The 24872-nt window shown below is 53.0% G+C and overlaps 1 protein-coding gene across 2 annotated transcripts in view; it reads right to left on the bottom strand.

Annotated features, from left to right (window-relative positions):
* Positions 1 to 24872, bottom strand: part of LOC138246699 (von Willebrand factor A domain-containing protein 7-like) — a 289467-nt gene that overhangs the window by 181553 nt on the left and 83042 nt on the right. For both annotated transcript variants that reach the window (XM_069201470.1, XM_069201471.1), the window contains exons 5-6: positions 15627 to 15737; positions 15358 to 15538 (exon numbers count right to left, since the gene is read on the bottom strand). In XM_069201470.1, coding sequence (XP_069057571.1) covers positions 15358 to 15538; positions 15627 to 15737 — 292 coding nt within the window. The remainder of the gene's footprint in view (positions 1 to 15357; positions 15539 to 15626; positions 15738 to 24872) is intronic.

Below are 24872 nucleotides of genomic sequence, written 5' to 3'. Positions count from 1 at the left end.
CAGCAATCTACAACTCAGAGATCAGTCCCTGTCCTGCAACTCCTGCAACGCGAGACTTCTGTTTTGTTATGCTGCTGAGGCCTGCTTGTGACTCCCTGTGTCCATCCCCTGTCGGTCACTCATGGGGTCTACAATGACTTCCCCTGGTCTTCCTGTGTGCACAGGGCCAGCCCTGACCCCCCTCAAGGGTAGAGTCTCCTGGACCTTGCTGGTCCCCAAAACTCTGCGAATACATGTTCAGCTCGTGCTTGCATTTGCCAGTTCTTGTTGGTGACATGTCTGGTCAATGACACTCCTGAAATCCAGCGACCATAGAGGGACAGCTCATAGGTGACTCCTGGGGTCTTCTGCAGCTCCTGCACCCCGCAGCTGGACTCCTTCCTCCACCGACTTGTAAGAACTTCACCTATGGGAGGGTGGGCATTGCCACCCGCACCACCTGGGCCCCTCCTTGGGTGTTGGACTCTTTGCAAGTCCTCCACGTCTGGAATCCGTCCCTGGGCTCTACCGGCCTGGTCCACAAGTAGTGACAGCAGCTGGACAATCTGAGGCATCCACAGTCTTAAGAGAGAGTCCCTTCTCTCATCTGCATCTGGGTCCCTGGTGTAGGTACTCCTGTCTTCTGGGTATCCTGGGGTAGGGGCACTCCTCATCCATCCTCTTGCCTGCTTGTTTCCTCTGAGACCACTGGGAAGGCCCCTGAACCACACAAACTCCCACCACTACTCTCTGTGTTAGCCTATGGGACAAGTGAGTAGGTAACTACCTCGCACCTGGTCGCTAGGGACACTTACCATGCTTACCTTCGGTGTTTTCATCTACCCCCAGCTAACTACCACACTTACTTTAGTTGGGCCCATTTCACATTCCACTTTCTTAGTATATGGTTTGCGCCCCCCCCATATGGTTCTGTATATCTTACGGTATTTCTGTTGGTTACTTTGTGTTTATATTGTGTGTAATATCTCCAAAGGGAGATATACGAATGCAAGTATAGACACGGACGTGAGGGAGACCCATATGGGGGGTCTCAAACCATATACTAAGAAAGTGGAATGTGAAATGGCCCCAACTAAGGTAAGTGTGGTAGTTAGCCTACTGCTCGACCACACTACCACAAAATAGAGCCTTAGAATTATCTCTTTTTGCCACTATCTTACCTCTAAGGGGAACCCTTGGACTCTGTGCACACTATTTCTTACTTTGAAATAGTACATACAGAGCCAACTTCCTACATTGGTGTATCAGCGGTGGGGTACACGACTTTGCATTTGCTGGACTACTCAGCCAATACCTGATCACATGACTAAATTCCAAAAATTGACATTAGAAACTGATTTTTACAATTTGAACTATTTTTCTAAAGTTTTAAAAGTCCTACTAGGGCCTTGTGTAAGTCCCTGTTGGCATTTTTTTTACAGTTTAAAAGTTTGTAAACGTTTGGATTTAAGTTCTAGAAGTAGTTTTTAGATTCTTAAAAAGTAATCCCAACTTTTAGAGTGATAATGTCTAGCACAGATGAGATGGTGGTGGAACTCAACCTCAACCCTTACCTGCATCTAAGGATGTCAGAGTTAAGGACTCTCTGTAAGCTAAAAAGATACAAACTGGGTCCAACCTTACCAAAGTAAAGCTCCAGGAGCTTTTGGCAGAGTTCAAAAGGGACCACCCCTGAACAGGAGGGTGAATCCCCCCCTCCCCCTCCTGTCCTAAATAGGGAGAACAGGGTCCCTGAAACCCTGACTCCACAAATCATAGTCAGAGAGACTGGTTCTTCCACAGGGGAGACCAGTACCTCTGAAATCATTGAGGGCAGCCTCAATGAAGATGACCTCCTGTTAGCCAGGATGGCCAAAAGATTGACTTTGAAGAAGCAGCTCCTATCCATGGAAAGGGAAAGACAAGAGATGGGTTTAGCCCCCATCAATGGTGGCAGCAACTTAAATAGGGTCAGAGAGAATACTGACATCCTAAAAGTCCTCAAAGGGATCGTAACTAAATATGAAGATGGTGATGACATCACCAAGTGGTTCACAGCTTTTGAGAGGGCTTGTGCAACCAGAAAAGTAAACTGATCTCACTGGGGAGCTCTCCTATGGGAAATGTTCACTGGTAAGTGTAGGGATAGACTCCTCACACTCTCTGGTAAAGATGCAGAATCTTATGACCTCATGAAGGTTGCCCTGATTGAGGGCTTTGGATTCTCCACTGAGGAGTACAGGATTAGGTTCAGGGGGGCTCAGAAAACCTCGAGCCAGACCTGGGTTGATTTTGCAGACTACTCAGTGAAAACACTGGATGGTTGGTGTAAGGAAATGCCTCCTTGGCATGGTTACCCCCCTGACTTTTTGCCTTTGCTGATGCCAAGTTATGATTTGAAAGTGTGCTGAGGCCTGCTAACCAGGCCCCAGCACCAGTGTTCTTTCCCTAACCTGTACCTTTGTCTCCACAATTGGCACACCCTGGCATCCAGGTAAGTCCCTTGTAACTGGTACCCCTGGTACCAAGGACCCTGATGCCAGGAAAGGTCTCTAAGGGCTGCATCATGTCTTATGCCACCCTGGGGACCCCTCACTCAGCACAGACACACTGCTTGCCAGCTTGTGTGTGCTGGTGGGAAGAAAATGACTAAATTGACATGGCACTCCCCTCAGGGTCAAGAAACAAAAGAAGGGGGACCGGGAGGTTAGTGGTCCAGTGTACAGTCTCCCATACGAAGTTAATAGAAATTAAAGGTACACTGTTCCAATAATTAGGGCAGCGGAGGACCAAATATCAACAGGAGCAAGAGCCCTCAAGCATCACATTGGATGACTGGCTTCATCATCGGGACAGCTACTCGTTAGGCCGGTGCTGCAATGCCTAACGGGCTCTCCGAAGGGGGCTCTTAACCGTATTGTTCAAAGCGGTGAGGTTTCAAACAATAAAGGAGAGTATAGAAATATTAAAATTGGTTATCCATCAAGAGATATTAATTATAAATTTTAATAAGATTGGTAAGATGGAGACCAAGATTAAAAACCGAAGTGGGAGTCTAAAACTGAGTTGTAATGCTCACATACTCCCAACAATAACGCAAGAGGATAGAACCTTTTATGGTGCCTCTGGTCAGGTCTACATGTTTCACGTCTAGTGGTCCAGCCGGATCCAACGACGCTTCATCAGGACCAACAAGAATTATTACTTCTCCAAAAATAATTTTAACTATAAGCCCAACTAGGGGAAGAAATGCAAAAACAGTCACTTACTTTTTGTATGTTTATGCTATGTCAAAAAAGGTCGCCCATCCCCGGTAATAGGATACGGCTCCTTGGAATCACCTGTCAGGGACTGGAACTGACAATTTGTATTTTGCCGTTCGTAGGTTAATTTACCTACCCGCCTGACAGCGTCCCCTCAGGGTGCCAGGCCAACCTCAGACTGCCTATGGCATAGGTAAGTCACCCCTCTAGCAGGCCTTACAGCCCTAAGGCAGGGTGCAATATATCACAGGAGAGGGCATAGGTGCATGAGCACTATGCCCCTACAGTGTCTAAGCAAAACCGTAGATATTGTAAGTGCAGGGTAGCCATAAGAGTATATGGTCTGGGAGTTTGTCACACACAAACTCCACAGCACCATAATGGCTACACTGAAAACTGGGAAGTTTGGTATCAAACTTATCAGCACAATAAATGCACACTGATGCCAGTGTACATTTTATTGTGAAATACACCCCAGAGGGCATCTTAGAGATGCCCCCTGAAAACATACCCGACTTACAGTGTGGGCTGACTAGTTTTACCAGCCTGCCACACACCAGACATGTTGCTGGCCACATGGGGAAAGTGCCTTTGTCACTCTGTGGCCAGAAACAAAGTCTGTACTGGGTGGAGGTGCTTCTCACCTCCCCCTGCAGGAACTGTAACACCTGGCGGTGAGCCTGAAAAGCTCACCCCCTTTGTTACAGTGCCACAGGGCATTCCAGCTAGTGGAGATGCCCGCCCCTCCGGCCACGGCCCCACTTTTGGCGGCAAGGCCGGAGGAGATAATGAGAAAAACAAGGAGGAGTCACTGGCCAGTCAGGACAACCGCTAAGGTGTCCTGAGCTGAGGTGACTCTGACTTTTAGAAATCCTCCATCTTGCAGATGGAGGATTCCCCCAATAGGATTAGGGATGTGCCCCCCTCCCCTCAGGGAGGAGGCACAAAGAGGGTGTAGCCACCCTCAGGGCTAGTAGCCATTGGCTACTAACCCCCTAGACCTAAACTCACCCCTAAATTGAGTATTTAGGGGCCCCCAGAACCTAGGAAGATAGATTCTTGCAACCTAAGATGAAGAAGGACTGCTGACCTGAAGCCCTGCAGAGAAGACGGAGACGACAACTGCTTTGGCCCCAGCCCTACCGGCCTGTCTCCCCACTTCGAGAAAAACTGCAACAGCAACGCATCCAACGGGGTCCAGCAACCTCTGAAGCCTCAGAGGACTACCCTGCATCTAGAAGGACCAAGAAACTCCTGAGGACAGTGGCCCTGTTCAACAAACCTGCAACTTTGAAACAAAGAAGCAACTTTTAAAGACCACACGTTTCCCGCCGGAAGCGTGAGACTTTCCACTCTGCACCCGACGCCCCCGGCTCGACCTGCGGAGAACTAACACTACAGGGAGGACTCCCCAGCAACTGTGACCCCGTGAGTAGCCAGAGTTGATCGCCCTGAGCCCCCACAGCGACTCCTGCAGAGGGAATCCAGAGGCTCCCCCTGACCGCGACTGCCTGCTTCAAAGAACCCGACGCCTTGTAAAGACACTGCACCTGCAGCCCCCAGGACCTGAAGGATCCGACCTCCAGTGCAAAAGCGACCCCCAGGTGGCCCTCTCCCTTGCCCAGGTGGTGGCTACTCCAAGGAGCCCCCCCTTGCCTGCCTGCTTCGCTGAAGAGACCTCTGGGTCTCCCATTGAAACCAATTGCAAACCCAACGCCTGTTTGCACTCTGCACCCGGCCGCCCCTGTGCCGCTGAGGGTGTACTTTCTGTGCTGACTTGTGTCCCCCCCGGTGCCCTACAAAACCCCCCTGGTCTGCACTCCGAAGTCGTGGGTACCTACCTGCTGGCAGACTGGAACCGGGGCACCCCCTTCTCCATTGAAGCCTATGCGTTTTGGGCACCACTTTGACCTCTGCACCTGACCGGCCCTGAGCAGCTGGTGTGGTAACTTTGGGGATGCCCTGAACCCCCAACGGTGGGCTACCTTGGACCCAACTTTGAACCCTGTAGGTGCTTTACTTACCTGCAAAACTAACCAATACTTACCACCCCCAGGAACTGTTGAAATTTGCAGTGTTTAGTTTTAAAATAGCTTATTGCCATTTTTTCCAAAACTGTACATGCTATTTTGTTGATTCAAAGTTCCTAAGATACCTGAGTGAAATACCTTTCATTTAAAGTATTGTTTGTAAATCTTGAACCTGTGGTTCTTAAAATAAACTGAGAAAACATATTTTTCTATACAAAAACCTATTGGCCTGGAATTCCCTTTGAGTGTGTGTTCCTCATTTATTGCATGTGTGTGTACAAGAAATGCTTAACACTACCCTCTGATAAGCCTACTGCTCGACCACACTACCACAAAATAGATCATTAGACTATCTCTTTTTTGCCACTATCTTACCTCTAAGGGGAACCCTTGGACTCTGTGCACACTATTTCTTACTTTGAAATAGTATATACAGAGCCAACTTCCTACAGTTGGGCAACTGGAAATGAAGTGCATGACTATGATGGGCTATATAATTTGTTTATGAAAGAACACATTTTAAGTAACTGCTTCAATGAAAAGTTTCATCAGTATCTGGTAGACCTAGGTCCAATTTCTCCCCAAGAATTCGGAAATAAGGCAGACCACTGGGTCAGGACTAGGGTAACCAAAGTTTCCACTAGGGGTGACCAAAAGAAAGGGGTTACAAAGCCTCCACAGGAGATAGTGGGTGACACTAGAAATAAAGAAAACGTGTCCTCTGTAAGCCCCCAAAAACCAGACCAGGTGGGTGGGCCCCAAGACACAACCCAAAACAAAGGTGGGTACCAGGGTAAGAACTGGGATGCCACTAAAGCATGGTGCCAAAACTGTAGACAGACAGGGCACCACACAGAGGACACTTCTTGTCCCAAAACAAACCCCCTAGCAAAATCCCAGGGTGACAAGTGTAGCCATTGGGGATGACTCCTCAGATGAGGAGGTCTTCATAGCCTTCAACTGGAAAAAGGGCCCAACAGGTGAGTTGGAGATTCCAGAGGGAAGTAGACACTTCCACCACCTACTGGTGAATGGAATCCAAGCCACTGCCCTGAGAGACACTTGTGCCAGTCACACTATTGTGCATGAGGAGGCTGGTGTTCTCAAACCAGTACTTTCCATGTGAGACTGCCCGAGCAAGAGTTAGCCCAGACAGGGCCACTGATAGGCCTGTGGCTTATGTGCCCATAGAAGCTGGTGGGACTTTTAGCTGGAGAAGGGTGGTAGTCAGTACAAACCTCCCCCTTGATTGTCTCCTTGGAAATGACTACCCTACCCAGAGGTTAGTCAGAGCCCAAGAGAGGAACTGGTCCAGTGCCAGTCCTCTCCCAAGGATTCTGGAGGTGCTGCCCTTGCAGTTACTGCAAGTAGGCCCCAGAAGAAAAAGAAAAGAAAACAGTGTAGGAAAGGTGGACAACCTTTAGCCAAGGTTCCAGCAAGCCAATGAGATTATGTTCCAGTAGGAGAGAACTCCAAAAGTGGCACTGGTAAGGTCCAACCTGACCCACAATAAGTCCTGGCTAGTCAGGCAACTGTTAACCCTGAGTGGGTGGCTCCTCAGTTAACAGAAGAAAGAGTGGAAGAAGGGTGTTTACTACAAGATGTAGTAACCCCCACTCTAACAGAGCAGACATGCACCCTGAACCCAAAGAAGCCTGTAACTTAGCCCCTTCCCTTGTAGGTGATGAGCTGAAGGTGTGGTTCTCGGCACTGACAGCTGTCAGTGGCCTCTGCTGGGTGTTAGCTTTTATGGCTGCACTATCCTTGGCATGGTGGTCTGACCCCATGCCAAATAGCAAGTTAGGCCCCCTGACCCTGTTGGTCACGGTGGGGTTACTCCAGCTCTGGGTAACCTCTTTGGGTAGGCTAGGGGTGACCCTCGCTAAGATAAGATTAGCAGAGGTGGATACCTCTAACCCCAAAATAGAGAGAATGGGTGAAGACATTAAAGACACAGGCAAGAGGCAATTCAGACTAGGTCCTATCACTGTGGAAGTGGGTCAGTTCCCCACAGGGAATGACCTGAACAGGAGGATGTAAGGCAGAGTAGGCCCTCCAACAAACCAGCCTATTTTCCCTACTCTTCCTCGCCTGACAGACTAGGAAGATTCTCCCAGCTTTGGCTGAGTCTCCTGGCCAGTGGGCCACAAAGCCTGCTCTGGGTGGAGGTGCTTCACACCCTCCTCCCCCTGCAGGAACTGTAACACCTGGCGGTGAGCCTCAAAGGCTCATGCATTTTGTTACAGCACCCCAGGGCATCCCAGCTAATGGAGATGTCCGCCCCTCTGGACACAGCCCTCACTTTTGGCGGCAAATCCAGAGGCGATAATGAGAAAAACAAGGAGGATTCATCCCCCAGTCAGGACAGCCCCTAAGGTGCCCTGACCTGAGGTGACCCCTGCTTTCAGAAATCCTCTATCTTGGTTTTGGAGGATCCCCTAATAGGATTAGGGATGTGCCCCCCTCCCCACAGGGAGGAGGCACAAAGAGGGTGTAGCCACCCTCCAGGACAGTAGCTACTGGCTACTGCCCTCCCAGACCTAACCACACCCCTAAATTCAGTATTTAGGGGCACCCTAGAACCCAGGAAATCAGATTCCTGCAACCTGAAGCAACAACAAGAACTTCTGACCTACAAGCCCTGCAAAGAAGACGGAAGACAACAACTGCTTTGGCCCTAGCCCTACCGGCCTGTCTCCTGACTCGAAAACCTTCAACCAGCAACGCATCCAACAGGGACCAGCCTCAGAGGACTGCCCTGAACCCCAGGACCAAGAAACTCCCGTGAGCAGCAGCTCTGCTCAAAAACAGCAACATCTTTGCAACAAAGAAGCAACTTTCAAAGAACTCACTCTTCCCGCCGGAAGCGTGCGACTTCACACTCTGCACCTGACACCCCTGGCTCGAGAGCTAGAGAACCAACACCACAGGGAGGACCACGTGAGTAGCCCGAGATGACCACCCTGGAACTCCACAGCGACGCCTGCAGAGAGAATCCAGAGGCTCCCTTTGACCGAGACTGCCTGTAACATGGGACCTGACGCCTGGAAAAAGCACTGCACCCGCAGCCCCCAGGACCTGAAGCAACCGAACCTCAGTGCAGGAGTGACCGCCAGGCGACCTTCTGCCTAGCCCAGGTGGTGGCTGTCCCGAGAAGCCCCCCGTGCCTGCCTGCACCGCTAGAGTGACCCCGGGTCCCACCATTGTTTCCAACCTGAAACCCGATGCCTGCTTTGCACACTGCACCCGGCCGCCCCTGTGCCGCTGAGGGTGTGTTTTGTGTGCCTACTTGTGTCCCCCCCAGTGCTCTACAAAACACCCCTGGTCTGCCCCCCGAGGACACAGGTATTTACCTGCTAGCAGACTGGAACTGGAGCACCTGTGTTCTCCATAGGCACCTATGTGTTTTGGGCACCTCTTTGACCTCTGCACCTGACCGGCCCTGAGCTGCTGGTGTGGTAACTTTGGGGTTGCCCTGAACCCCCAATGGTGGGCTGCCTATGCCCAGGAACTAAGGCTTGTAAGTGTCTTACTTACCTCACAATCTAACCTTTACTTACCTCCCCCAGGAACTGTTGATTTTTGCACTGTGTCCACTGTTAAAATAGCTTATTGCCATTTTAACAAAGACTGTATATGATATTGCTCTAATTCGAAGTTCCTAACTTACCTGTGTGGAGTACCTTGCATTTTATGTATTTACTTCAAATCTTGAACCTGTGGTTCTTAAAATAAACTAAGAAAATATATTTTTCTATATAAAAACCTATTGGCCTGGAATTGTCTTTGAGTGTGTGTTCCTCATTTATTGCCTGTGTGTGTACAACAAATGCTTAACGCTACACTCTGATAAGCGTACTGCTCGACCACACTACCACAAATAGAGCATTAGAATTATCTACTTTTTGCCACTATCTTACCTCTAAGGGGAACCCTTGGACTCTGTGCACACGATCTCTTACTTTAAAATAGTGCATACAGAGCCAACTTCCTACAAAGGTGATGCGAGTGCAACTCCTAGTGACATCTCAACAGTGGTTGATCATTTGGGTTGCACACTGTTGTGACATCACAGTAGTGAATAACTGTTTCTCGATCGAACTGATCATGGTAAAGGCTTTGTGTGGAAGCCATGCACAACATGAGCGATGAGAGACTTTCTGTCACTGGCCGTAATCACCTGATTGTCCCGGGAAGAAGCACTGGTTGCTGGACTAGTGCAGAGATTCATCTTCTACTATTACTGCTCACATTTCTGTCAGGTCCAATCTATCACTGCTGCATGCCTAGCACCTTGAGCCAGTACTGGCACAGGCACTCTTATTTTATTATTACAGCTCTCGCCCTGGTCATACGGGCCTTCCATCGCCTTGAGGCTCATTGGCTGGAGTGGAGTACGTTCTTGAGATAGTAATCTACTCAACCTTTGGAGACTCCCTTCCTCTCATGCAAGGGGCAGAGACGCTGGTGGGTGTGCCTCTCAGCCTAAGTACTCAGATGGAGGAGGTGTAGGGGAGATGGAGCTGGAGGAGGTGGGGTTGCAATGCCTCCAATGGAGGGGTTGGGTTGTAATGCCTTTAATGGAGTAGGTGGAGTTGTAATGCCTCCAATGGAGGGTTGGGGTTGTAATGTATCAAATGGATGGGTGGGGTTGTAAAGCCTCAGATGGAGGAGGTGGAGTTGTAATGCCTCCAATGGAGGGGTGGGGTTGTAATGTCTCAAATGGAGGAGGTGGGGTTGTAATGCCTCACATGGAGGAGGTGGAGTTGTAATGCCTCAAATGGAGGAGGTGGGGTTGTAATGCCCTAGATGGAGGAGCTGAGGTTGTAATGCCACAGATGGAGGAGGTGGGGTTGTAATGCCCCAGATGGAGGAGGTCAGTGTAGGAAAGTACCATCTTGCCTGGCATGTTACCCCCATTTTCACTGTATGTATGTATGTTTTAGCCCCTGTGTCGTTGGGATCCTGCTAGGCAGGACCCAAGTGCTCATAATGTAGGCCCTGTATGTGTTCCCTCTGTGGTGCCTAACTGTATCACTGAGGTTCTGCTAACCAGAACCTCAGTGTTTATGCTCTCTCTGCTTTCTAAAATTGTCACTGCAGGCTAGTGACTAATTTTACCAATTCTCATTGGCACACTGGTACACCCATATAATTCCCTTGTATATGGTACTTAGGTACCCAGGGTATTGGGGTTCCAGGAGATCCCTATGGGCTGCAGCATTTCTTTTGCCACCCATAGGGAGCTCAGACAATTCTTACACAGGCCTGCCACTGCAGCCTGAGTAAAATAACGTCCACGTTATTTCACAGCCATCTTTCACTGCACATAAGTAACTTATAAGTCACCTATATGTCTAACCCTCACTTGGTGAAGTTTGGGTGCCAAGTTACTTAGTGTGTGGGCACCCTGGCACTAGCCAAGGTGCCCCCACATTGTTCAGGGCAAATTCCCCGAACTTTGTGAGTGCAGGGACACCATTACACACGTGCACTGCACATAGGTCACTACCTATGTGTAGCGTTACAATGGTCACTCCGAACATGGCCATGTAACATGTCTAAGATCATGGAATTGTCACCCCAATACCATCCTGGTATTGGGGTGACAATTCCATGATCCCCTGGGTCTCTAGCACAGAACCCGGGTACTGCCAAACTGCCTTTCCCGGGGTTTCACTGCAGCTGCTGCTGCCAACCCCTCAGACAGGATTCTGCCCTCTTGGGGTCTGGGCAGCCCCGGCCCAGGAAGGCAGAACAAAGGATTTCCTCTGAGAGAGGGTGTTACACCCTCTCCCTTTGGAAATAGGTGTGAAGGGCTGGGGAGGAGTAGCCTCCCCCAGACTCTGGAAATGCTTTGATGGTTCCCATCTCTGCATAAGCCAGTCTACACCGGTTCAGGGATTCCCAGCCCTGCTCTGGCGTGAAACTGGACCACTCCCCTGACTAGTACCTCCCAGGGGAGGTGCCCAGAGCTCCTCCAGTGTTCCCAGACCTCTGCCATCTTGGATTCAGAAGTGTTGGGGGCACAATGGACTGCTCTGTGTCGCCAGTGCCAGCAGGTGACGTCAAAGACCCCTCCTGATAGGTGCTTACCTAGCCAAACCTCCTTTCTTGGTAGCCAAACCTCCTTTTCTGGCTATTTAGGGTCTCTCCTCTGGGGTATTCTTCAGATAACGAATGCAAGAGCTCACCAGAGTTCCTCTGCACTTCCCTCTTTGACTTCTGCCAAGGATCACCCGCTGACTGCTCCAGGACCCCTGCAAAACCGCAACAAAGTAGCAAGACGACTACCAGCAACATTGTAGCGCCTCATCCTGCACGCTTTCTCGACTGTTTCCTGGTGGTGCATGCTCTGAGGGCTGTCTGCCTTCACCCTGCACTGGAAGTCAAGAAGAAATCTCCCGTGGGTCGATGGAATCTTCCCCCTGCTAACGCAGGCACCAAAAGACTGCATCACCGGTCCTCTGGGTCCGCTCTCATCCTGACGAGCTGGTCCCTGGAACACAGGAGTTGGATCCAAGTGACCCCCACAGTCCAGTGATCCTTCAGTCCAAGTTTGGTGGAGGTAAGTCCTTGTCTCTGCGTGTACTGCGTGATTTGCAGCTGCTCAAGCTCCTGTGCACTCTTCCAGGATTCCTTTGTGCACAGCCTAGCCTGGGTCCCCAACACTCCGTCCTCCAGTGCTCAACCCTCTGAGTTGGACTCCGACGTCGTGGGACCCTCCTTTTGTGACTCCGGTTTCACAAATCTTCTAAGTGCCTGCTCCAGTACTTCTGCGGGTGCTGCCTGCTTCTGCGGGGGCTCTCTGAGTTGCTAAGCGCCCCCTCTGTCTCCTCCTCCAAGGGGCAACATCGTGGTCCTTCCAGGTCCCCAGCAGCACCCAAAAACCTCTACTACGACCCTTGCAGCTAGCAAGCCTTGTTTGCGGTATTTCTGCGTGGAAACACTTCTGCAACATCCAGCACACCGTGGGACATTTTCCATCCAAAGGAGAAGTTCCTAGCCCTTTTCGTTGTTGCAGAATCTTCAGCCTCTTCCACCCGGAGGCAGCCCTTTTGCACCTTCATCTGGGGTTTCCTGGGCTCCTGCCCCCCCTGGACAGTATTGCGACTCTTGCACTTGGTCCCCTTGCTTTGCAGGTCCTCACGTCCAGGAATCCCTCTTCAGTGTTTTGCTGGTGCTTGTGGTTCTTGCAGAATCTCCCTTTCACGACTATTGTGTCTTCCTGGGGTAGAATGGTAACTTTACTCCTACTTTTCAGGGTCTTGGGGTGGGGTATTTTGGACACCCTTACTGTTTTCTTACAGTCCCAGCGAAACCGGAGTCACAAAAGAAGGGTCCCAGCGACCCTCTACAAGCTCCCATAGGTCTGGGGTCCATTCGTGATTCACATTCCACTTTTGGAGTATATGGTTTGTGTTGCCCCTAGGCCTATGTTTACCTAATGCATCCTATTGTGATTCTACATTGTTTGCACTACTTTTCTTACTGTTACTTACCTGTTTTGGGTTTGTGTACATATAACTTGTGTATATTACTTACCTCCTAAGTGAGGGTATTCTCTGAGATACTTTTGGCATATTGTCATAAAAATAAAGTACCTTTATTTTTAGTATATCTGTGTATTGTGTTTTCTTATGATATTGTGCATATGACACCAGTGGTATAGTAGGAGCTTTGCATGTCTCCTATTTCAGCCTAAGCTGCTTTGCCATAGCTACCTTCTATCAGTCTAAGCTGCTAGAAACACCTCTTCTACACTAATAAGGGATAACTGGACCTGGCACAGGGTGTAAGTACCACAAGGTACCCACTATAAGCCAGGCCAGCCTCCTACAGTGAGGTTGTAATGCCACAGGAGGACAGAATAGTATGGCTGTAAATAGAGCAGAGGGCGGAAATCCCTGAGGTGGAAGAGGTGGGGAGGTGTCCAGTACAGCTTAGGGTGAATGTCAATCATTAGTGCCGGGACTCAGATATTTATGACATCATAACAAAAGCATCATTTTTAAAAAACATGGTCATGTAACCACATTGTTAGATCCTAGAGAGCATAAACCCACTAAAAAGGAAAAAGTAATGCAGCGTAACCCTTTATTTAGTCCCCTAGAGGATGTTTAGAGCTAACAGGTCTTCTTCAATGATAGTAGAAACAAGACCTTTAAAACACCAGCCTTCACAGCTGTAAAACAAAAGTGCTAGCAATGAGAAAGCTCAAAAGATTATTCATGGTGGGAGGGGTTATTACTTACTAACCTAGTGTGAGGACCCAGAGATGACGTAGACAGAAAAAACATTTTGAAGGTGGTCCCCTTGTCCTCAGACCACCACAGGCTGAGTTATGAGCAAAGATGCTATGTAAAAGTAATGCCCTGCAAAGCATTATGGGGCGAGTTTTCGTGCCGCAAATACTATAGTATGTTGACTGCAATGCTCAGAACAAACCCTAGAGGACACCATAATGAAAATAGCACTTGTCATATAATCATACTGTCAGCTTTTAGAGAGCACAACCACATTAAAAAAGAATGGGAGAAATTAGTGCAATGTAACCATATGTTTAGCACCTAGAGAAAATAGTACATTACACATTTGCAAGGCTAGCAAGCCTATTATAATGATATTATAAACAAAGGCCTTAAAACATAACTTCTCTCAGCTATAAAACAAAAATTGCAGGCATGAGAACACTTCAAGATACTGAATGGTGGGAGGGGTTATTATTTTGGGGTTCCCACTAACATAGTGTGGGGACCCAGAAGTGATGTTGACAGAAAGAGCTCATTGCAGTCAGTGTTTTGAGGGTGGCTCCATTGCCTAATACCACCACAGGCAGAGTTATGAGCAAAAGTGTTTTGTAAAGGTAATGCCCTGCAAAGCATTATGGGGTGATTTTCCAGAGTGTAGTCAATATTGTAGCATCGGCTCTCCCACTGTGCCAGGACAGCCGCTTTAGCTTAGAGGATTTCTGTTTTACATAAGGCATTTACCAATTTCAAGTGTTTTAAGGGGAGAGCCACAGGAAATGACTCTGATCAGGTACCTGTGAACAATGTGACCAGCGCACTAATACCGTCGATCAAAATCACACTGTTGTGCGAGTTTGCGCTGTGAGCACAATGGCCGCCATGCAGCACAAAGGGGAGAGACAAAAGAAAAAATAGTTCGCCCTTGCTGAAATATATCGGCAATTGTCCAGTAATCCATGTAACAGGAGCAGTTTGCAAGGTGTGAAAAAACAGCCTCAAGGCGGAACAAACGTAAAAGCATTTACCAATGACATCAAGTGATTTTTGAAAGGCAAGCCCAGAAATAAATGAAAGTGATGGGCGTGGGACGGGTGTGGTTAAAAGTCCACAATACTTACAACAGGTAAAAGTACTTGTGCTCAATCTAAAAAGCAGAGCTGAAACATGCTCGCAGAAGAAGGCCTGTGCTAAGGTTCAAATAAAGATGTTTGCAGACCTGTAGAAACTGTACACTGCAAAATACATTTCTGTTCAATAAATGTCAACAACGTAACTCTGGGAGACCCCTCTTGCTTGTGTCGCACAACGTTTGTAAACATCACAAAGTTCGTCCATTCCTGTACATGGGAATGTTGGGTGCACTGCTGCAGCAGGCAAAGCAATGCTTGTTTAGGTTACCTGCACCAACATTCCCATGGTGGCCTTCCTGGTTTTTACCGCCAAATGTAGAAGGTTGCTCTGGATGGGTGGATTGTTCTAAGAGCATTGCTGTCCTTCTGACACAGGAATGCTGGTTCTTCAGGACTTGTTCCCTGACTCAAGTCCTTGGCTGAAGCCAAGGGAGGCCTTCTAAAGGCAGGGATTGACCTCCTATGATGAGAGCCTTTTTTGGGAGCTATGCTTTAACATGACCCCCTCACAACACCTTAACATTTCACACTATCTCACAGATCTTCCCAGACTTCCTGGGGGCTCCCATGAGCCACACCCATGGCTGAGACAAACACCACAAGAGGCTTCTGCTTTGGGCACACTTGTCAATCAATCAAAGAATCTGGATTTGTAGACGGCACTAATCAACCGCAGGGGTATCCAGGTGCTGGTAAAACTTACTTCACAAAGAGGGGGCCGTCCACGCTCTCCCGGATGTCTTGTAGGACCTCCTCGGTGGCTTTGAGGGCAAGTCTTGCCGCATCCTGGTGAAGGTGGTGCTGAGGCGACATGGCTGGCGACGTAGTGTCCTTGTTGATTCCAGGACGTGAGTCTCCACCGTGGGCGCACTTCCCATCTGGCACTGCCAAGGAAAATCAGGAAACCTTGTTATTGGGTGCAAGAGACCCTGACTCTGGGTACCAGTGTCGCGTGGACCTCCTTGGACCTACCAGCCGCATTGGGGTATCCGCTGGTCAGCTTCTCTGCCCTGAGGATGGGTGTGAGGATGGGGTCACACTTTGCTGAGGAGCTACATGGGCCACACGTCTTCTCCGTGGATCCTGAATATAGACACAGAACAAGTTGTATGGACTAGATGAAATCTCAAGAAATAATTAATACAGAAAGTTCAAGCAAGCACAGAGCGAGGAACCCAAATACACATAACAAAACTAAAGGAGGGAAAAGTGCTTAGTGAACTGAGCACTGAGAGATTATTTCTGCTTGATAATTTTGTTAGAATTTATAAACAATATTATGATACAGAACAGGAAGTAATTAAAGTATAATGCGAAAAACACATTAGCTAGCACCATTAAATAAGTATGGGCAGACACAAAAAGTTAAGATTTTAAATAAGTTCATGTACGATGTATTATGGAGAAAATTACAAATATATTGGAAAAGCAAATGGTATATTTAACTCAAGATTTTCATTCTCCTTTCTAAACTATTAAAGATTATTATAGTAAAATAAAACATATTTTAAATCTACTACTTTGGAATTCAAAGATTCACATACATTCCTGTATATTTTATGCCATAAGCACATATGCTAGAAGATATTCAGGATATAGACATATCTTTCCAATCTGTGTAAAAGTCAGATGTTTTCTTGAGTCTTCTATAGATTTTCTTAGCATCTGTGGTCGGTGCACAGGTTGGAACAGGTAACGCATCATTAGATAGTTCCTATGACATGCAGGTGGTGCTGTCACCTCCTACTTGCATGTTCTGCCTTGTGGTAAAGCCTGTGCTCAACACTGTCGTGGGTCCATTTTAGTTAGACGCTTGGGCTCAGTGATAGCTTAGCCTAGGCTTGCGGCCTGTGCCCTTTTACCTAGTAATCAAGCTCTGTATTTCTGTATTCATTTTATTATTGCCTCTGTGTGTGTAAGAGACTCGGATGTGGAGAGAAAAGGCTAAGTCTTGTGTCACCATGAGTTTCCCTGAGGGTTTTTTCAGAGTTTCATGTAAGGCTGCCACAATCGCCTCTGCCGTTCGGGTTTGGTGAGGTGCTGCTTCGGAGCCAGGAGGGTTGGGCTGACAGCTGGCAACAGGTGTGCGAGTGACCCAGTCGCTTACAACGCAGAGGTGCTGCCGCCCCAAATGCAGCAGTCTGCTTAGAGTACGAGCGTCTGTATGACATGGCACCACCAACGATGGTGTAGGCACTAATTTTACGAGTCTCCCGAGTTTCTCCGTCTCACACACGGAAGGTACCCTGAGTCAGAACAAACCTCTTTCGCTTTTGGCTCAAATTGTCAACATGTTTTATTTGAAAGATAATGTAGATTCCACTCTTTAGAAAAGCATTTAGGAAGCTTAAAGAGAAGCACTGAGAGCTTACAAACATCACTGGAAACCAACATCATGTTAATGGTATCAATCCAAACCCGTAATGTGAAGGCGGGCAACTTTCAGTTAAATCATGGAACATTTCTTCACTTGGGTGAAATAAACTATTCTTATTTTATGGTTTATTGCAAATGAAATTTCCAAATATTTTGGGTCCAGCAGACTCTAGTGGATGCAGACAGATCCCAGATATTGTTGTAACAGGAATGTCCCCTGTTGGTACGTGGGCGTGAACACCTCCGCAGCGGACCCAACTGCATGTGTGTGGGCGTGAACACCTCCGCAGCGGACCCAACTGCATGAGAGAGGGCGTAAACACCTGCCGCAGCGGACCTAACTGCATGTGAGTGGGCGTGAGCACCTGCCGCAGCAGACCCAACTGCATGTGAGAGGGCGTGAGCACCTGCCGCAGCGGACCCAACTGCATGTGAGAGGGCGTGAACACCTCCGCAGCGGACCCAACTGCATGTGAGTGGGCGTGAGCACCTGCCGCAGCGGACCCAACTGCATGTGAGAGGGCATGAGCACCTGCCGCAGCGGACCCAACTACATGTGAGTGGGCGTGAGCATCGGCTGCAGCGGACCCAACTGGATGTGAGTGGGCGTGAGCACCTGCCGCAGCGGACCCAACTGCATGTGAGTGGGCATGAGCACCTCCGCAGCGGACCCAACTGCATGTGAGTGGGCGTGAGCAATTGCCGCAGCGGACCCAACTGCATGTGAGTGGGCATGAGCCCCTCCGCAGCGGACCCAACTGCATGTGAGTGGGCGTGAGCACCTGCCGCAGCGGACCCAACTGCATGTGAGTGGGCGTGAGCACCTGCCACAGCGGACCCAACTGCATGTGAGTGGGCGTGAGCACCTGCCGCAGCGGACCCATCTGCATGTATGTGGGCGTGAACACCTGCCGCAGCGGACCTAACTGCATGTGAGTGGGCGTGAGCACCTGCCGCAGCGGACCTAACTGCATGTGAGTGGGCGTGAGCACCTGCCGCAGCGGACCCAACTGCATGTGAGTGGGCGTGAGCACCTGCCGCAGCGGACCCAACTGCATGTGAGAGGGTGTGAGCACCTGCCGCAGCAGACCCAACTGCATGTGAGTAGGCGTGAGCACCTCCGCAGCGGACCCAACTGCATGTGAGTGGGCGTGAGCACCTCTGCAGCGGACCCAACTGCATGTGAGAGGGCGTGAGCACCTGCCGCAGCAGACCCAACTGCATGTGAGTGGGTGTGAACACCTGCTGCAGCAGACCCAACTGCATGTGAGTGGGCGTGAGCACCTGCCGCAGCAGACCCAACTGCATGGGTGTGGGCGTGAGCACCTCCGCAGCGGACCTAACTGCATGTGAGTGGGCGTGAACACCTGCCGCAGCGGACCTAACTGCATGTGAGTGGGCGTGAACACCTGCCGCAGCGGACCTAACTGCATGTGAGTGGGCGTGAGCACCTGCCGCAGTGGACCTAACTGCATGTGAGTGGGCGTGAGCACCTGCCGCAGCGGACCCAACTGCATGTGAGTGGGCGTGAGCACCTGCCGCAGCGGACCCAACTGCATGTGAGAGGGCGTGAGCACCTGCCGCAGCAGACCCAACTGCATGTGAGTAGGCGTGAGCACCTCCGCAGCGGACCCAACTGCATGTGAGTGGGCGTGAGCACCTCCGCAGCGGACCCAACTGCATGTGAGAGGGCGTGAGCACCTGCCGCAGCAGACCCAACTGCATGTGAGTGGGTGTGAACACCTGCTGCAGCGGACCCAACTGCATGTGAGTGGGCGTGAGCACCTGCCGCAGCAGACCCAACTGCATGGGTGTGGGCGTGAGCACCTCCGCAGCGGACCTAACTGCATGTGAGTGGGCGTGAACACCTGCCGCAGCGGACCTAACTGCATGTGGGAGGGCGTGAGCACCTGCCGCAGCGGACCTAACTGCATGTGAGTGGGCGTGAGCACCTGCAGCAGCGGACCCAACTGCATGTGAGTGGGCGTGAGCACCTCCGCAGCGGACCTAACTGCATGTGAGTGGGCGTGAACACCTGCCGCAGCGGACCTAACTGCATGTGAGAGGGCGTGAGCACCTGCCGCAGCGGACCTAACTACATGTGAGTGGGCGTGAGCACCTGCCGCAGCGGACCTAACTGCATGTGAGTGGGCGTGAACATCTGCCGCAGCGGACCCAACTGCATGTATGTGGGCGTGAACACCTGCCGCAGCGGACCCAACTGCATGTGAGTGGGCATGAGCACCTCCGCAGCGGACCCAACTGCATGTGAGTGGGCGTGAACACCTCCGCAGCGGACCCAACTGCATGTGAGTGGGCGTGAACACCTCCTCAGCGGACCTAACTGCATGTGAGTGGGCGTGAACACCTGCCGCAGCGGACCCAACTGCATGTATGTGGGTGTGAACACCTGCCGCAGCAGACCCAACTGCATGTGAGTGGGCGTGAGCACCTCCGCAGCTGACCCAACTGCATGTGAGTGGGCGTGAGCACCTGCCGCAGCGGACCTAACTGCATGTGATTGGGCGTGAGCACCTGCCACAGCGGACCCAACTGCATGTGAGTGGGCGTGAGCACCTGCCGCAGCGGACCCAACTGCATGTGAGTGGGCGTGAGCACCTCCGCAGCGGACCTAACTGCATGTGAGTGGGCGTGAACACCTGCCGCAGCGGACCTAACTGCATGTGAGAGGGCGTGAGCACCTGCCGCAGCGGACCTAACTGCATGTGAGTGGACGTGAGCACCTGCCGCAGCGGACCTAACTGCATGTGAGTGGGCGTGAACACCTGCCGCAGCGGACCCAACTGCATGTATGTGGGTGTGAACACCTGCCGCAGCGGACCCAACTGCATGTGAGTGGGCGTGAGCACCTCCGCAGCGGACCCAACTGCATGTGAGTGGGCGTGAACACCTCCGCAGCGGACCCAACTGCATGTGAGTGGGCGTGAACACCTCCGCAGCGGACCTAACTGCATGTGAGTGGGCGTGAACACCTGCCGCAGCGGACCCAACTGTATGTATGTGGGTGTGAACACCTGCCGCAGCGGACCCAACTGCATGTGAGTGGGCGTGAGCACCTCCGCAGCGGACCCAACTGCATGTATGTGGGTGTGAACACCTGCCGCAGCGGACCCAACTGCATGTGAGTGGGCGTGAGCACCTGCCGCAGCGGACCCAACTGCATGTGAGTGGACGTGAGCACCTGCCGCAGCGGACCTAACTGCATGTGAGTGGGCGTGAACACCTGCCGCAGCGGACCCAACTGCATGTATGTGGGTGTGAACACCTGCCGCAGCGGACCCAACTGCATGTGAGTGGGCGTGAGCACCTCCGCAGCGGACCCAACTGCATGTGAGTGGGCGTGAGCACCTGCCGCAGCGGACCCAACTGCATGTGAGTGGGCGTGAGCACCTGCCGCAGCGGACCCAACTGCAGGTGAGTGGGCGTGAGCACCTCCGCAGCGGACCTAACTGCATGTGAGTGGGCGTGAACACCTGCCGCAGCGGACCCAACTGCATGTGAGTGGGCGTGAACACCTGCCGCAGCGGACCCAACTGCATGTATGTGGGTGTGAACACCTGCCGCAGCGGACCCAACTGCATGTGAGTGGGCGTGAGCACCTGCCGCAGCGAACCCAACTGCATGTGAGTAGGTGTGAGCACCTCCGCAGCGGACCCAACTACATGTGTGTGGGCGTGAACACCTCCGCAGCGGACCCAACTACATGTGTGTGGGCGTGAACACCTGCGCAGCGGACCCAACTGCATGTGTGTGGGTGTGAACACCTGCCGCAGCGGACCTAACTGCATGTGAGTGGGCGTGAACACCTGCCGCAGCGGACCCAACTGCATGTGAGTAGGTGTGAGCACCTCCGCAGCGGACCCAACTACATGTGTGTGGGCGTGAACACCTCGGCAGCGGACCCAACTACATGTGTGTGGGCGTGAACACCTGCGCAGCGGACCCAACTGCATGTGTGTGGGTGTGAACACCTGCCACAGCGGACCCAACTGCATGTGAGAGGGCGTGAGCACCTGCCGCAGCGGACCCAACTGCATGTGAGTGGGCGTGAGCACCTGCCGCAGCGGACCCAACTGCATGTGAGTGGGCGTGAGCACCTGCCGCAGCGGACCCAACTGCATGTGAGTGGGCGTGAACACCTGCCGCAGCGGACCCAACTGCATGTGTGTGGGTGTGAACACCTGCTGCAGCGGACCCAACTGCATGTGAGAGGGTGTGAGCACCTGCCGCAGCGGACCCAACTGCATGTGAGTAGGTGTGAGCACCTCCGCAGCGGACCCAACTGCATGTGAGTGGGCGTGAGCACCTGCCGCAGCGGACCCAACTGCATGTGAGTGGGCGTGAACACCTGCCGCAGCGGACCCAACTGCATGTGAGTGGGCGTGAACACCTGCCGCAGCGGCCCTAACTGCATGTGAGAGGGCGTGAGCACCTGCCGCAGCGGACCTAACTGCATGTGAGTGGGCGTGAGCACCTGCCGCAGCGGACCCAACTGCATGTGAGTGGGCGTGAGCACCTCCGCAGCGGACCTAACTGCATGTGAGTGGGCGTGAACACCTGCCGCAGCGGACCTAACTGCATGTGAGTGGGCGTGAGCACCTGCCGCAGCGGACCTATCTGCATGTGAGTGGGCGTGAACACCTGCCGCAGCGGACCCAACTGCATGTATGTGGGTGTGAACACCTGCCGCAGCGGACCCAACTGCATGTGAGTGGGCGTGAGCACCTCCGCAGCGGACCCAACTGCATGGGAGTGGGCGTGAACACCTCTGCAGCGGACCCAACTGCATGTGAGTGGGCGTGAACACCTCCGCAGCGGACCTAACTGCATGTGAGTGGGCGTGAACACCTGCCGCAGCGGACCCAACTGCATGTATGTGGGTGTGAACACCTGCCGCAGCGGACCCAACTGCATGTGAGTGGGCGTGAGCACCTCCGCAGCGGACCCAACTGCATGTGAGTGGGCGTGAGCACCTGCCGCAGCGGACCCAACTGCATGTGAGTGGGCGTGAGCACCTGCCGCAGCGGACCCAACTGCAGGTGAGTGGGCGTGAGCACCTCCGCAGCGGACCTAACTGCATGTGAGTGGGCGTGAACACCTGCCGCAGCGGACCCAACTGCATGTGAGTGGGCGTGAACACCTGCCGCAGCGGACCCAACTGCATGTGAGTGGGCGTGAACACCTGCCGCAGCGGACCTAACTGCATGTGAGAGGGCGTGAGCACCTGCCGCAGCGGACCTAACTGCATGTGAGTGGGCGTGAGCACCTGCCGCAGCGGACCCAACTGCATGTGAGTGGGCGTGAGCACCTCCGCAGCGGACCTAACTGCATGTGAGTTGCCGTGAACACCTGCCGCAGCGGACGTAACTGCATGTGAGAGGGCGTGAGCACCTGCCGCAGCGGACCTAACTGCATGTGAGTGGGCGTGAGCACCTGCCGCAGCGGACCTATCTGCATGTGAGTGGGCGTGAACACCTGCCGCAGCGGACCCAACTGCATGTATGTGGGTGTGAACACCTGCCGCAGCGGACCCAACTGCATGTGAGTGGGCGTGAGCACCTCCGCAGCGGACCCAACTGCATGGGAGTGGGCGTGAACACCTCCGCAGCGGACCCAACTGCATGTGAGTGGGCGTGAACACCTCCGCAGCGGACCTAACTGCATGTGAGTGGGCGTGAACACCTGCCGCAGCGGACCCAACTGCATGTATGTGGGTGTGAACACCTGCCGCAGCGGACCCAACTGCATGTGAGTGGGCGTGAGCACCTCCGCAGCGGACCCAACTGCATGTGAGTGGGCGTGAGCACCTGCCGCAGCGGACCCAACTGCATGTGAGTGGGCGTGAGCACCTGCCGCAGCGGACCCAACTGCAGGTGAGTGGCCGTGAGCACCTCCGCAGCGGACCTAACTGCATGTGAGTGGGCGTGAACACCTGCCGCAGCGGACCTAACTGCATGTGAGAGGGCGTGAGCACCTGCCGCAGCGGACCTAACTGCATGTGAGTGGGCGTGAGCACCTGCCGCAGCGGACCTAACTGCATGTGAGTGGGCGTGAACACCTGCCGCAGCGGACCCAACTGCATGTATGTGGGTGTGAACACCTGCCGCAGCGGACCCAACTGCATGTGAGTGTGCGTGAGCACCTCCGCAGCGGACCCAACTGCATGTGAGTGGGCTTGAACACCTCCGCAGCGGACCCAACTGCATGTGAGTGGGTGTGAACACCTGCCGCAGCGGACCCAACTGCATGTATGTGGGTGTGAACACCTGCCGCAGCGGACCCAACTGCATGTGAGTGGGCGTGAGCACCTCCGCAGCGGACCCAACTGCATGTATGTGGGTGTGAACACCTGCTGCAGCGGACCCAACTGCATGTGAGTGGGCGTGAGCACCTGCCGCAGCGGACCCAACTGCATGTGAGTAGGTGTGAGCACCTCCGCAGCGGACCCAACTACATGTGTGTGGGCGTGAACACCTCCGCAGCGGACCCAACTACATGTGTGTGGGCGTGAACACCTGCGCAGCGGACCCAACTGCATGTGAGTGGGTGTGAACACCTGCCGCAGCGGACCTAACTGCATGTGAGTGGGCGTGAACACCTGCCGCAGCGGACCCAACTGCATGTGAGTAGGTGTGAGCACCTCCGCAGCGGACCCAACTACAATTGTGTGGGCGTGAACACCTCGGCAGCGGACCCAACTACATGTGTGTGGGCGTGAACACCTGCGCAGCGGACCCAACTGCATGTGTGTGGGTGTGAACACCTGCCGCAGCGGACCCAACTGCATGTGAGAGGGCGTGAGCACCTGCCGCAGCGGACCCAACTGCATGTGAGTGGGCGTGAGCACCTGCCGCAGCGGACCCAACTGCATGTGAGTGGGCGTGAGCACCTGCCGCAGCGGACCCAACTGCATGTGAGTGGGCGTGAACACCTGCCGCAGCGGACCCAACTGCATGTGTGTGGGTGTGAACACCTGCTGCAGCGGACCCAACTGCATGTGAGAGGGCGTGAGCACCTGCCGCAGCGGACCCATCTGCATGTGAGTGGGCGTGAGCACCTGCCGCAGCGGACCCAACTGCATGTGAGTGGGCGTGAGCACCTGCCGCAGCGGACCCAACTGCATGTGAGTGGGCGTGAGCACCTGCCGCAGCGGACCCAACTGCATGTGAGTGGGCGTGAGCACCTGCCGCAGCGGACCCAACTGCATGTGAGTGGGCGTGAACACCTGCCGCAGCGGACCCAACTGCATGTGTGTGGGTGTGAACACCTGCTGCAGCGGACCCAACTGCTTGTGAGAGGGCGTGAGCACCTGCCGCAGCGGACTCAACTGCATGTGAGTAGGTGTGAGCACCTCCGCAGCGGACCCAACTGCATGTGAGTGGGCGTGAGCACCTGCCGCAGCGGACCCAACTGCATGTGAGTGGGCGTGAACACCTGCCGCAGCGGACCCAACTGCATGTGAGTGGGCGTGAACACCTGCCGCAGCGGACCCAACTGCATGTGTGTGGGTGTGAACACCTGCTGCAGCGGACCCAACTGCATGTGAGAGGGCGTGAGCACCTGCCGCAGCGGACCCAACTGCATGTGAGTAGGTGTGAGCACCTCCGCAGCGGACCCAACTGCATGTGAGTGGGCGTGAGCACCTGCCGCAGCGGACCCAACTGCATGTGAGTGGGCGTGAACACCTGCCGCAGCGGACCCAACTGCATGTGAGTGGGCGTGAACACCTGCCGCAGCGGCCCTAACTGCATGTGAGTGGGCGTGAGCACCTGCCGCAGCGGACCCAACTGCATGTGAGTGGGCGTGAGCACCTCCGCAGCG

The sequence above is a fragment of the Pleurodeles waltl genome, chromosome 7, assembly GCF_031143425.1.
Source record: "Pleurodeles waltl isolate 20211129_DDA chromosome 7, aPleWal1.hap1.20221129, whole genome shotgun sequence".
NCBI lineage: Eukaryota > Metazoa > Chordata > Amphibia > Caudata > Salamandridae > Pleurodeles > Pleurodeles waltl.
Note: the sequence above shows the minus strand (reverse complement) of the source record. Positions and strands in the feature narration are given on the sequence as shown.